Here is an 11,116-nt window from a genome sequence, read left to right on the forward strand (position 1 = left end):
GCTTTTGGACAGGGTACCTGATGGAAGGTAAGTCTTTAGGTACCAGGAGTTCACTGCAACCTTGATAGCTTTCCCTGTTGCACACTGTACTCCAGGTTTAGGAATGGAAACTTGATTTGTAGAGCAATCTGTAGCTGGGTGAATGTCCCTCAGAGTAAGAAGTGCCAGGGTATCTTTGCTGTTTGAGGTGAATGTTCATGTTTAGCATCTTCAGGAGCACTGTTATACCTGGGGAGGGGGGCAGTCTGAGGGAACTGCGCATATGTAGACGAAGCGCAGTATTTGTGGTTGAAACAAGTATTGGATGGCTCCAGGGAAACCCTGTCTCTGGGTTTGCTTGAAAGATTTGCAGCAGTGGGGAGAGGCTGGCATTGTGGGCTTGAGTTAAAATGTATGCTGTAATGTCTAGGAGAGACCTTTTCTAAAACACAGGCCATGTATGACATGGCCAGATGACATCTCAAATCCTGGTGCATTGAGGCCCTTGTCAGCAAACATGCGGTACTGCATTTTTTGCGGTACAATGGTGTTCACAGGGAGGCAAGTACAGAGAGAAAAACTCAGCTCTACAGAATTCACCACTGATATTAGAGTGTTATATGAACTCTGGATGCTTAACACTGCCAGAAAGGCTTATCAGATGGTGCAATCCCCAGCTGTGTGCTTGGCCATAACTGGTAATGCATGTTTAAAACAAGCACCATATGAATAGCAGTCTCTCTAAAGACACGCAGTAAATAAGGATCCTTTTGTGAGGTCTGGTTTTAGTAGGAAGCTATGTGGTGTGCAAATGGCATAGGATTGCAATTTGAGAAAGGCTGGTGGCAAACTCCTGAAGCTCCGTCAGAGATACAGGCCAAGGTGAAATGTTTCTACTAGATACAAAATGGTCATGGATCTATCTCATGGAAAGCAAGCTAAGTCTTGCTTGTACAGGGACCAGTGGTTTAGTTCTGTCCCCAAACAACTGACATGCGGTGTGTGAGTTTTTTCTGTCTGGTGTTGGTTTCTTCCAATTTCTTCCAACTTTTTTTTTTTTTTTTTAGTATTCTCTTTAAATGAGGCCTTAACTAGCAGAGATATTGCATGGGCTGTAACTCTGGGGGTGCTCGGTATAGAGCTTTTCAGAGCAGCTGCTGAAGCATTAATGCATTGATCCACAGCTGAGAAGAGATTGCCTGGAGGTGCCAGAGGAAATGCTTCCTTTCACATATGGGACAAGTGAAAGGCAAGGCAATATTTTCTCATCCCTTACAGGTCAGCCATTAATGGGTACTTAAAGCTATATTCAGAAGCATATTGTTAATGGCCCACAGTGGATGGACTTGAGCACTTAAGGAGAAATAACACACCTGCCCTTTGAATCTAGTCTGCTGATAACTGTTAATCATTGGCTACTCCTGGTACAAGTCCAGCTCACTGCACTAACTCCAGGCTCCTAAAGGCTGAATGCAGTTGCTGGAGGCGACTATTTTTCTGAGAAGAAATTTCAGTTGACTCAGGTTCAAGAGGCAATATGAAGTAGAATAAATCTCTCAGGCTTTTGTGGCGTTGGTAGCCTTCAGTCAGTTAAGGGCTATTCCACATTGTTGCTTAGATTCCAAAAGGAACAGGAACGTTGTGGTTTTGCAAGCAAACAAGACCAATGGCATGCTTGCTTGCATCCCTTTGGGGACAAAAGGGAGGGCTAAGCTGTTGAAGGTGAATTTTTCAGTTTTGCCCCCTCCCCTCCTTTTTTTTTGCCTAAACCAATAGTGACTTTGTGGATGGGGTACCATTCCCATTTGTCATGGACTGAGGTTTGTGAGAACACTGATTGCAACGTCTCCTATCTCTGCTCTAGACCAACTGCACTGGTGACCTTCCCTTGGACTAAGAAGGAGGAGGGGGAAGATGGTGATTAGTAAATACAGGTTTTCTACATCTTCAATTAGGAAACAGGTCTTGGCTAGACTGGCTCCTAGAACTCTGAGAACTATGCTTTTAAACACCTGTTTCTGTACACAGCAGTGCACATGACTAGTCCTGCTTCACTAGCCTTGTCTGAAACTGTTAAAATGACTAGTTACCTCCTTTTGTCCTAATGGGGTGATTACTTCTGCATGGCAGAAAGGAAGACTGGAAGTATGAACTGGCCATGCTGGCTGCAAGAGAAGTTCAAATTTACAGGTGCTTCAGCAGTGAGTGTTGGCTGACTTCCCCCTGAGCATTTTTAATAATGACTTTGCATCAACTGAATTACAAAAAATTTCTAGTTGTTTCCCTGTGAAGACTGAAGAAGTAAGTTGTCCACTCTCACAGACACAGAACTGCTTATTTTTAGTAGTATATTCTTAAAAAGACTAATTTCTATGTTCTTTTTAAATTGTAAGACTGTAGTATAACCTTAGTGGAGGTCTTGGGTTGTGGATATAGTACAATATAAGGGTAGGACCTTTTGGTCTCTATTCTGAGAATACTCTGCCAATAAAATGTTTACTGCTTGTGAAACTCACTCAGATAGTTCAGTGCTTTTCAAGTAAATTGTGCTTTTCAGAATTTTAACTTTTTTAGTTAAATCAACAACCAAACCCCCCAAACTGATCTAAAAGAAAAGCTTTTGTTCTAACACAAGAATGTTAACAGCTTGCTGTAAACGACTTTGAGGAATTTTTGCAAGTGAAAAGGGAGATGTAATACTTTCTGTGATGGCCTTCTTGTCTCTTAGCCCACGCTTTTGTCTGTCTGCTGCTTGAGGATATCAGAACCCTTGCACTAGTCCTTGACAGCTGTGATGCTTTTCTTTATGTCCTTTTCACGCTCATAATAGGTTAACTGATGAATTGAATTTACTTAGTCAGGGTTATATTCATGGTTACATGACAGCTTCTATCTTGCATGCCTCCAGCTTGTCCAAATATTGAATTTTATCTGACCCTGCCAGCTGCTTGAGAGCAAGTGGTCTTTGTTTTTAAAAGCTACTCCCTGAATACTGTAAAACAGGACAAAGTAAGTCTGTAAGTCTGGCTTAAGACTGAATTATTACTTAAGCTGTATCACTTCACAGTTTCTTCCAGGCTGGGGACGGAAGGAACAAGAGGGTCCCTCTCATAGCTATCTTTTCTTTTGCCCATAGAATGTCTTGAAGAAGAGAGACCAAGTTCAAGCGGAGTATGAAGCAAAACTGGAAGCAGTAGCCTTGAAAAAGGAAGACCGTCCAAAGGTTAGCACTTAAAAATACTCTACAAAACCAGCTTGCACTTACGTTGCTTCCTGAGAATGGAGAAACAGAACTTGCTTTGTCTGGGTCTGGTGGCTGCTTTGCAATATAAGCAATTTCTGGCAGAACAGAATTTTGTTGTTGGCAAACCAGTGTGAAATAAACACCTAAGTGTGAACATATATAACCTGTCTAGCAACTTCTGTACTGCTGATCTCCCACCTTTCAGAGCAGGATGGTCCCGACCTGTGTAGCACTTGAACAACAGCTGGCAGCGATCGCTTGGAGTGTTTAGTGACAGGGACTGAAGCAGTGGTAGAACAGTCCCTGGTGATTTAGCGGGATGTCGGCTAGCTGAGCTAAGGTCCTAGCCCTGGCACTGCTGAACTGTCTTCTAGAATACCTGTTCTGACTGTAAAAGACTCGTGTTTTGCCCCTCCTGATAGGAAGGTCTTCCTGTGTGATACTGAACAGGCACAGGAGGGTGTCACTGGGTGACAGGTTTTGGCCAGGCTTCATGCAGAACAAAGCTGTTGGCTGGCGTTCTTGTGCTGCCACCTGCTTTCTGCACAAAGCAGCATGCGAGACCCTGTCTTACATCCCTGCAACTTTGACCAACAATGACAACAGCTTTTGTTCCTTTCCTCTGCTTGGGGTTTTTTGGTTCCCCTTCATCTTTGTGTTAATAACTAATGGGTGACTTTCCACTATTAGGGCTACTCTACAATAATCTTACAGGAGGTTCGCATAATATCTTTAAGAAGCTGAAGAGGACAGAGCATAGAAATACAAACTGATATTTTTCTGGTCTTGTGTCTGTCACAGACTCTACAAATTGTGTTCTCTCAGGTATCTTGTGGTGCTCTTGTTTTAGACTTTTCCCTGCCCCGCTGCTGGCTGGTGTGGTATGTACTCTTACTTCCTCAGCGTAGCTTTGTATAAGCAGGTATTGTACCAAGTTGTATGTAGGATACAGGGAACTCAATCTAGCATATCCAGCAAGCCAATTGAGGTTTTTAGGAATTTGACTCTATAAAGATCTTGATTCAGTGGAACTGCTGAACATCGCTAATCTCTCACCTACGAAAAGGCTTTTGCATCTCACCTCTCAGTGGGATTATTGTGTAAAGCACAGAATTTAAACCGGTGTCTTAAGAATTTTTTGAATTCTTACATCTCCTCTTCAGAGTATAAGCATATCTTTTGGCAACTCATTGTACCTTTTTCTCCAACATAAGTCTTTAGTGTCATTTACAAGATGAAGTTGAACAAAGTAATAGAACTCCTCGAATATTCAAAAAATACTAGCTCTTGTTTTTCAGATCCTTTCCACCTGGAGGGAATGTCTTCATCTGTAAGAGCTGTTAGCTCAGAGCCATGGCTAGCAGCACATCTTAAATTCAGTGGGGTCTCCTGGCTATGACTTGCTGGAAGCAAAAGCAGACAGAAGATCACAGGCTGGGTTATGCAGTAAATGGTATTGGTGTTCCTTTTGGTATATTTAGTTGATTTGGCAGAAATTATATTCTAAAAAAACCTCAAACCCTTAAGGGAAAAAAGACCTATGTTTGGATCACAAAATGAGGGCCTATCATTACTTGTTAATCTCTTCCACTGGAGGGCATTCCAGGACTTACTGTACACATAATCAGATTGGCTTCACAAAGCTTGGTCAGTGTCATTAGGTCGTTCTCACATTGAGATGATCGGCTTAGAACTCGGTGTCCTATAAATGCAGAAGGCTTGTAGGGCTACTGTAAGTGTCTGTCAGCAAACCCTGCTCAGGCTGCTGAAGTTTACACCAAAAGCATAGCGTGTGTGGTGTTTTTTAACACTAGTGTAACAGTGCAGAGCCTTTCTAACAAGTACACTGGTGAAGTGCTTCCTACCCATTTCTGACCCACTCTGGAGCTGTTTTTGCGGTAATCCAACCAACATAGTGAAGTGCAGGCTTTGTTTCCTTTTGGTGAGATGAAGTCTGTCTCTGACTTAATCTATTCTGTCTGCCTCAAGGCTTTGCAGTGTGGTGATCTGTAGGAGCAGTAAATACGGCAGTGCAGAACTTGAAGTAGAAGGTGACCATGTGCATTTACCGGGGGGGAGGGCGGGAGAGGGGAGGAGGCTTGTAACAATCTATGTTTCCATAGAACTGGGAAGGTAGAAATATCATATACAGAGATGAATTGCCTAATAAATGCTGGATTTGTTGTGCATCAGGACCCGTTGTTACTTGGTAATGATGCTGTAGAGGAGATGTAGAAAAGTGCACATGCTACAACAGTGGACATGCTTATGCTGCAAATGATGCCATCTGCACTTGACTAAATTCTAGATGTGAGGCATACTTAGCCTCTGATCCCTTCAAGAATTATGTGAAGAGGAATAGATGTAGGTGCAGAACTTTATATCATATAATGAGGTGACCAGATTCCTGAATATACAATTTTATGCTCAGTTCTTGCCTGCATATACATCTCTTCTCAGTTTGAATTGACTCACTAAAATAGTCATGGGCCCTTCTAGAGTGTATTGGAGTTGGAGCAGATGTCACTTGGTTTTGGGGCTGGGTTTTTTCTGAGCTATTAAAGTAGCTGAGAGCAGCCATAAGAAATGAAAAGTAAGAAAGTAGTAACTTTCCCCAAAGCGGTACATCCTTTCTTCTCTGTTCCTAGCTAATATTTAGTATCTTTATTGGTAAAAGCAGGTAAAAGCATCGGCATTGATGCTTCAGCTTATGTTCAGGTTTGATGTTAGAACTAGATCTCCCTTTTCAGTAAACTTGCACTAGATATAAAGTGTTTAAAAGGTGTTAATTAACTTAAAATTTTGTTTCAGCTACTGAGTTGCAACTTCCATTCTGGGAAGCTGCAGTTTTAGAAGGAAAGGTATTTACACTCCTGAACAGGCTGAACAGGACTGGTGCATGTGCAGACACCACTTTAATGATGCCCGTGGAGACTTAGCTGGAGTTCGTTCCTTAATTATAGCATATGTGACCCATTTACTGACCACTGGGTTGTCCCTGTAGCTCTAAACCCATGCAGCCCTCTCAGCCTGACCCACAGGAGAGCTGGCTGTGAGAAAGAACAGATTTTTAAAAATTTTTTTTTATAGCTTCATTGTGGTTTCAGATCCTGGCAGAAGAAGCAGGAAGCTGGTGAGTGCTTAGAAACTCACTTAATTGGATTGGGAAATCTTATGTGGTTTTACTTCCAGACTTCATGACTCTTTCTCTTGATAGCCTTTTCTGTTAAGATAGCAGAGTACTTATGAATATGATGCAAGGCATACTCGCCTTGAGGGTAGCATCTTTGAAACCTTCCAGCCACTGGCTTGGTAGTTCTTGTCTGAAGACCGTGGAGAGAACTGCATGTCTGGACTTGTAGCAGAGTGGATTCTGTAGCCAGAAGTACAGTGCTCTGAGAGGGTGGGGGAAATGTGTAGCTATTGAACCCCCAAGCTATCTGTAGTGTAAATCCAGTTGTGTTAATAAAGGGGTACTCAAATCCTGTGAGTCTGAAAGAGGTGCTTCCTTCCAACAGCTTTATTGGAGAACAGATGTAGGGCCTTCTCTGAATATTAGTCAATTTAGTACTTCAGTGATCAGCCATAATCCACATCATGTGCCTAAATCATGTACTTTGCCAGACTGCAAGGTAGTAGCACACCTCTAGCTTACTATATTGTTACCTATTAAAAGCTTCTTACATAGTCTGTTCATGCTCTTTCTTCATGCCCTTCAAATAAAGAGAATTTCCTGAAAGTATCAAGTATGAGAGGAGCCACTACAAGCTTCTGCTGATGTTCTTCATTCTGCCTTTTGCCTTTGTGCAAGTCACAGCTTCCAGAGTGTTCACTTCTCACATTGGTGCTAGAGCTCAGAGGTTTCCTTTTCTGAGGTCATGGGCTTAGTCTGTATGTACCTTACAAGGCTTCCCATCTGCGTGGACCATGCAGCACAAGGAGAAAGGAGAGAAAGGTTTTCATAGCTTTCCTGATTGAAGAAATGTTTGTAAATTGTTCCTGTAGTGGCCTGGTGGTATACATGATGTTAGTTAAAATATAAGCAAAGAACACCAACTTCTTTGGATTAAAGTGCATCTACCTTGGGCCAGTGACTACTAGCCGTATAAATCTCCACCTAGCCTTGCAATAGGGTGTCCTTCAAGACCTTCTCCCATTGCTTATGTGTGATTATGTGTCCAGTGTTGAGTCCAACGGTCCATGAGCCGGTCCACAGTGATGATCATCACTTTACACTTACATTTTTTTTTCAGGCAGCCTGTAAGGTTAAATGTGGAAGCTGGAAACTAGAGGCTTAGGAATTTTATTCTGCAACCATAGCTGGTCACTGCTGTTTGTATACTTCAGTCAAGAGATAACACTGAGGTCTCTTATCCAGCTCTTTGGACAAACCTAAATGTTTGTTTCATACATGCTGCTGTAAATTGGGAAATGCCTAGTGCAGCTGTTAATGGGAAGGAGGAGAGGAAGCTTGCTCTGGAGCTGTAAGTCCAGCTGCTCCATTTGAGAATTAGGAACTGAGTCTAGGCACCCAGCACTTACACCAAATGGTTTTCCTCTTCATGTGCCTCTAGCAAGCTCTTCCTCAGTTTGCCTCTGTATCTGGCATAGAGATGGACAACACAACTGCCCACCACCTCGAGCAGCAGAGAACAAATTAAGCAATCCTATCTACTCACTAATACAGAACTGGGGCTTTTCTTCCTGCAGCCATAACTGAGTTTATTTAGCGTAACTACTGGACTGTTAACCTATCCTTTCCTCTGTAGCTTTGCTCAGTGTGGTTTGAGCTAATTCAGCAGTCTAGCACTCTCAGTGATGGTTTCAATCTTCATTTCTTTTGCTGCAGGTACCCACAGATGTTGAGAAATGTCAAGACCGAGTAGAATGTTTTAATGCTGACCTGAAAGCGGATATGGAGAGATGGCAGAACAACAAAAGACAAGATTTTAGGCAGCTACTCATGGGGATGGCAGATAAAAACATCCAATACTACGAGAAGGTATGTGGCACTCCTGGGGCATTGGCAGGAATAGGAGTAGTTAATTTTCCTCTGAGGTCATGATAGGAAATCTTCACTCTGTCTTGAAGAAAAGAGTCTTGGACATCTAAATCAGTTCTCTAGTGCTGTGGAAGCTGCTCTTTGTCAGCAGCTTAGTGTAATCTATGGAGTTGCTGGTCATGCTGAAGTGATCTGCCTGAGACTAGCAGTCTTTTGCAAGGCAGCCCTGTAACAGCATTTCATAGAATCATAGAATCATAGAATGTTTTGGGTTGGAAGGGACCCCTAGAGGTCATCTAGTCCAACCCCCCTGCAGGAGCAGGGACACCGCTAACCAGATCAGGTTGCTCAGAGCCCCGTCCAACCTGGCCTATCCTGGATGCTTGTCTGTCTTGTGTTCTTGAATTGAACAAATTACTGAGCAGCAGTAGTGGCAATGAAAAACACCAAAACTGCATGTTTTAGTAATATTACCAGACTAAAAAATGCCTTGATTCTGCCTTTTATGAACCAGACTACATGGGTTAATGCACATCCATGGATCCATATACAGACTACACCTGGTATGCATAAATTATTCTAATCTCTGTCCCCTTGTGCATAGTTCTGTCCCTTGTATGCTAATCCTGGTAATACGTAGTCAGGTGCCTCTGCCCTTCTTCAGTTGGTAATTCATAAGTAGTCACACAGAACTTCCTTCACCCTGGTCTTTTCTTTCTTCTGAGACTGCTGTGGAGAGGGGTATTAAAGACTCCACCGAACATCTAGCTGTGCCTCTGCAATTGGCAGTTAAATCTGTACATCTTAGTTTTGCTCTTAGCTGCAGCAAGGAAGGTTTTTGGCAGAAAAGCATCTAATCTCTTCAGGATACGCATCTAGAAATATTCTATTCACCTGCAGTACAATTGGCAAGGTTAGAAAGAAGCTGCTTGACAACAGTGGCTTGTGTATATAAGAGCTGGTGATGAGTTTGCCCATTCCCAGTGTTTAATAATGTGTATTCCGTGGTCTGTATTTGCCCTGTATGACTTCTGGGCTGTACGTGGTTATAGACAGTAATGATACATGACACAGGGACTGGAGTAAGCATATGGGTCCGGGGAGATGTCTCCAAAGCCTGGAGTGACTTTCTAATAACCCAGAAGCTAGACTCCACTTTTATTTCACTATACCAGGCACTACTAGTTTGTCAACATATTGGAGACAAGTCTCAGAGGTGTACCAGAGTACACTGTATCTCTGAACTACCTTCCCTGAATGCATGGGTTTTTCAAATAAGTTTGCTGGAGGTAATCTGTAATAGCTGCCATTGTGTCCAAATCAGCCCTCTGCCACAGTCACACCACAAAGATGTGAATTTCTGCTAGAAACAGTTTGTCTGCCTAGCTGAAAGCTGTGGTGTTCTTCAGTTCAGAAGAATCTAGCGTGGTATTTGGAAATCCTGGGTATTTTGATGATTTTTTAATGGCTTGGGCCAGCTGATGGCTTTAGAAAGCTTTAATTTGTTTTCTTTGTTTAGAAATGGCAGCTATGCTTTCTGAACACTTTCTTGGTGTTTGAGATTCCTGTTTTTTTTTCCCCCCTTCTTTAATAATCTGTAAAGACCTGGCTAGCCTTTCCTGAACTTGCATTCTGTTGGTCTGGAAGGGTTCGTCAAAAGTTACAAGAACTGATGTACAATCTATTTTTTAAATCTCTATTTCTTTCTTCAGTGCCTTACGGCGTGGGAGTCAATTATACCACTATTACAAGACAAGCCAGAGACCAAATAAGAAGTACCTTCATGGACACTTCTATGCTCAGTACCACTAGACATACTGGAACTGTATGAAGGACTCCTTTTGTTAAGTTAACCGAAATGCCAGCTGCACTTAGGCTGGAACAGACGCTCTGAAAACTATTGGGATTTTTTTCCTCACTTTCTGTGTTTAAACTGGGGTATGTTTCATCTTTTTGAGTTATCTTGAATGGTTCCTTCTTTATCCTATGGAGTGATTTGGGGGTTCATAGTGAAAGTGCACGGGGATCTTGATAAAACTTACCTCTCTAGTCTGGAAGGAACTGATGAGTGGAACACTAAAAAGATGAAAATAAAACTCTACTGCAAGGTGCCAAATGATATCTTTATTACCATTCTGTTTTGTTTGCTAAAAAAAAAAAAAAAAAAAAAAATTTACCCTTTTGATGATGCAGTACTCCCTAACCAATCCTTATCCTTTTTTTTTGGATGGACAGGGAAAGGCTTGGAAGTGTTTTCTGTTTTGCTACTGCCTATACACTCCCTCTGGATAAAGTGGTTTCTGGAGACTTTTCCGTGTGGGAGTTGGGCTGGTCCTAGACAAAACATACGACCACCACCACCTGCAGATAGCCTGTGATGCAAGCATGAACTGTGGTTTTTGTGAGTGTGGCATGCTGTTGGTTCATACTGAGTATCTATCTTTACCTTGGTGATTATGAAGTAATGTCCGTTGGCTGAAGTGTACTTGTGACTGACTTGGGGATCAAAATCAGCCTAGCTGTGGGAGTTAGTTGAACAGCAGCCTTTCAAGGCTTATGGGAAGGGTGGAAGCAAGTATGAGTCTTTAGTGTATTTTTTCTAAAGTTAGCTGTGGAAGTTGCATGGTAGAATTCTCTTGGTCCATGCTTTAAATGTTGGGGTTTTTTTTGTTTGTTTATTTGTTTTTTTGTTTTCTGAACTAGAGCCACTTTGGGCTTGGTCATTTAAGGTGCCTGCTGTAGTAAAGGCAGAACTCTGCTTTCTCTCCCCATGTTTTTTTTGCAGCAGCCAAAAGCCAAAAAGTGTCAAATCCTTGCTTACACCAAGCATCATTGTGTGTGAAACTTGCCTTAAACAGGTTGGTGGGGGTAGATGAGTAGCCTATTAGGTA

At 42.3% G+C, this 11,116-nt stretch overlaps 1 protein-coding gene across 1 annotated transcript in view; it reads left to right on the top strand.

The window, feature by feature from the left end:
• The window catches only part of SNX30 (sorting nexin family member 30), a 32,232-nt gene extending 21,126 nt beyond the window's left edge, over positions 1-11,106 (top strand). The window contains exons 8-10 of the mRNA XM_009649641.2: positions 3,116-3,202; positions 8,073-8,225; positions 9,938-11,106. Of these exons, the coding sequence (XP_009647936.1) occupies positions 3,116-3,202; positions 8,073-8,225; positions 9,938-9,997 (300 nt within the window). The 3' untranslated portion in view covers positions 9,998-11,106. The remainder of the gene's footprint in view (positions 1-3,115; positions 3,203-8,072; positions 8,226-9,937) is intronic.
• Positions 11,107-11,116: the final 10 nt, after the last annotated feature.

This window comes from Egretta garzetta, unplaced genomic scaffold, assembly GCF_000687185.1.
Source record: "Egretta garzetta isolate BGI_Z169 unplaced genomic scaffold, ASM68718v1 scaffold532, whole genome shotgun sequence".
NCBI classification, from domain to species: Eukaryota; Metazoa; Chordata; class Aves; order Pelecaniformes; family Ardeidae; genus Egretta; species Egretta garzetta.